The 3,498-nt window shown below is 22.0% G+C and overlaps 1 protein-coding gene across 2 annotated transcripts in view; it reads right to left on the minus strand.

Moving 5' to 3' along the window:
- Positions 1-3,498, minus strand: part of LOC117172620 (dolichyl-diphosphooligosaccharide--protein glycosyltransferase subunit STT3B) — a 37,982-nt gene that overhangs the window by 1,178 nt on the left and 33,306 nt on the right. For both annotated transcript variants that reach the window (XM_033360717.1, XM_033360718.1), the window contains exon 6: positions 3,060-3,150. In XM_033360717.1, the coding sequence (XP_033216608.1) occupies positions 3,060-3,150 (91 nt within the window). The remainder of the gene's footprint in view (positions 1-3,059; positions 3,151-3,498) is intronic.

Consider the following 3,498-nt stretch of genomic DNA (forward strand, 5'->3'; position numbering starts at 1 on the left):
TAACAAAAAACTCAAAAAGAGATGAAGTTTCTACAAAAATTTCCAACAAAAAAATTTATAAATTAACAAAAAACTCAAAAAGAGATGAAGTTTCTACAAAAAAGTTGAATTTTGTACCAAATAGTTGAATTTTATACCAAATTTTTTTAATTTTCAATAAAATAGTTCAATCCTCAACAAAAATAGATTAATCTTCAACTAAGAAGTTGCACATTTTTAACCAAAAACTCAAAAAGAGATGAAATTTCTACAAAAATTGTCTACAAAAAAGTTGAATTTTATACCAAATTTTGAATTTTCAATAAAATAGTCGAATCCTCAACAAAAATAGATCAATCTTAAACTATAAGAAGTTGCATTTTTATCAAAAACTCAAAAAGAGATGAAGTTTTTACAAAAAAGTTGAATTTTGTACCAAATAAATGAATTTTATACAAATTTTTTTTAATTTTTAATAAAATAGTCCAATCCTCAACAAAAATAGATAAATCTTCAACTAAGAAGTTGCATTTTATCCAAAAACTCAAAAAGAAATGAAGTTTTTACAAAAAAGTTGAATTTTGTACCAAATAGTTGAATTTTATAACAAATTTTTTAATTTTCAATAAAATAGTTCAATCCTCAACAAAAATAGATAAATCTTCAACTATAAGAAGTAGCATTTTTATCAAAAACTCAAAAAGAGATGAAGTTTCTACAAAAATTGTCTACAAAAAAGTTGAATTTTATACCAAATAGTTGAATTTTATAACAAATTTTTTAATTTTCAATAAAATAGTCCAATCCTCAACAAAAATAGATAAATCTTCAACTAAGAAGTTGCATTTTATCCAAAAACTCAAAAAGAAATGAAGTTTCTACAAAAATTTCCTACAAAAAAATTTATAAATTAACAAAAAACTCAAAAAGAGATGAAGTTTCTACAAAAATTTCCAACAAAAAAATTTATAAATTAACAAAAAACTCAAAAAGAGATGAAGTTTCTACAAAAATTGTCTACAAAAAAGTTGAATTTTGTACCAAATAGTTGAATTTGTACCAAATTTTTTAATTTTTAATCAAATAGTCCAATCCTCAACAAAAATAGATCAATCTTAAACTATAAGAAGTTGCATTTTTAACAAAAAACTCAAAAAGAGATGAAGTTTCTACAAAAAAGTTGAATTTTGTACCAAATAGTTGAATTTTATAACAAATTTTTTAATTTTCAATAAAATAGTCCAATCCTCAACAAAAATAGATAAATCTTCAACTAAGAAGTTGCACATTTTTAACCAAAAACTCAAAAAGAGATGAAATTTCTACAAAAATTGTCTACAAAAAAGTTGAATTTTATACCAAATTTTGAATTTTCAATAAAATAGTCGAATCCTCAACAAAAATAGATCAATCTTAAACTATAAGAAGTTGCATTTTTATCAAAAACTCAAAAAGAGATGAAGTTTTTACAAAAAAGTTGAATTTTGTACCAAATAGTTGAATTTTATACCAATTTTTTTTAATTTTCAATCAAATAGTCCAATCCTCAACAAAAATAGATAAATCTTCAACTAAGAAGTTGCATTTTATCCAAAAACTCAAAAAGAAATGAAGTTTCTACAAAAAAAATGAATTTTCTACCAAGAAAAATTTTTCAGTCCAGAATGAAAAAAAAAATGTTAACCAAATTGTTGAATTTTCAACGAAAAATATTAATGTTTATCAAAAAATGTTACCACAACAAACTTTTAATTAAAAACAAAAAACGGTTTGTTGAATTTTCAAGCTAAAAAGCCCAATTCTCTTTAAAACTATTTAATTTTGAAAACGTAAACATAAAATAACAAAAAAAAAAAAAGTAGACTTTTTTAACAAAATATTTGAATTTGCAGTTAAAAAGCAATATTTTTTCAACAAAAAGAATTGTTAATTTTATTTTTTAACCAAAAAACGAACTTACAACTAAAATTATGAATCTTTAACGAAAAAAATTAAATTTGAAAAAATTCGTTCAACTTTCAACCAAGTAGTGGAATTTTTAATAAATCATTTTTTTTTTAATTCTACTTTTTGGTTACAAATTCTACTATTTAGTTACAGATTTCATTATTATGTTGAAAATTAAAGCCTTTTGTTAAAAAGTAATCGTTGTTGGTCGAATATTTATATTGTTTGGTTGAAAATTCATATTTTTTGGTTGAAAATTAATCCTTTTTATTTAAAAACGTACTTTTTGTGAAAATTTAACGATTGTTTTGAAAAATTCATCGTTTTTGTAAAAAAAAAAGTTTTTGTAAAAAATTCATATTTTTTTTATTGAAGATTTATCTTTTTCGATTGAAAATTAATTCCTTTTATTTAAAAAATCTATTATTGTATTTTTGTTTAAAAAATAATCTTTTTGAATTAAAAAACATACTTTTTGTGAAAATTCAACGATTGTTTTGAAAAAATCATCGTTTTTGGTTAAAAATATATACTTTTGTAGAAAATTAATATTTTTTTGTTGAAAATTCCTCCTTTTTGGATTGAAATTTCCCTTTCACTTGAAAAATCGTCTTTTCGGATAGCAAATTCAACTTATTTATTAAACACTTATATTTTTGGATAGAAAATCAATCCTCAACAATTTGGTTAAAAATTATTTGTTATTATTAGAGATGAATTATTTTTGTTGAAATTTCACAGTGCTTTAGTTGAAAACTTAATTAATTTGTTTTTGCCTTTTTTGGTAAAAAGTATTTTTTTTTTTATTATTAAATAATTAACCAATTCGTTGAAAATTCAATTCAATGTTGGAAGATTTGTTTTATTTTTGGTTGAAAATTAATCTAATTTAATTGAAAATTAAATTATTTGCTTGAAAATTAAAGAAACTGTTAGAAAATTCAATTGTTTTGTGGAAAATTAATGTAATTTGTAAAGAAATCGTGGAATTAGCAGACAATTGTGAGAAAATAGTGTCTTTAGTGTAATTTTTTTCGAAATAGTATTAAAAAAAAGTGTAAAATAGTGTAGTGAGTCCGAGGCCTGTAATTTCAGTCTCTTTTAAATTAATTCCCCTGCGAAGTAATACCAACCTTTTTACTAATATAGGACGAGGTCGGCCGAGTTATGATTCGTGCCGAGAGAGGAATTCGAGGACGGTTGAATTCACTTGGTTTCTTCACCCTGGAAATAAATTTGGATCGTTTAAAAAATTGATTTCATTGCAGATCAACTCAAATTATTAACCAAAAAAGTGATTAATGACTTTAAATTAATTAAAGGAACGTAAATTAATTGGAAAAAATTTTTTAAATCGAAAAAATCCATTTATTTCAGTAAAATTTACGTGAATTTAGAAGAATTGAAGGGAAATAAAAAGAATTAGATGAAATTCATAAAAAACAAGTTGGAATTTAAAAATCAAGCAGGTGAATTCAAAATAATTTAAAAATAAGAAAAAAGTCCATTGAACTAAATAGAATGGGGTAAACTTAGAAGAATTGAAGTGAATTTAAATAAATTAAAAAGAAT

The sequence above is a fragment of the Belonocnema kinseyi genome, chromosome 5 (assembly GCF_010883055.1).
Source record: "Belonocnema kinseyi isolate 2016_QV_RU_SX_M_011 chromosome 5, B_treatae_v1, whole genome shotgun sequence".
Taxonomy (NCBI): domain Eukaryota; kingdom Metazoa; phylum Arthropoda; class Insecta; order Hymenoptera; family Cynipidae; genus Belonocnema; species Belonocnema kinseyi.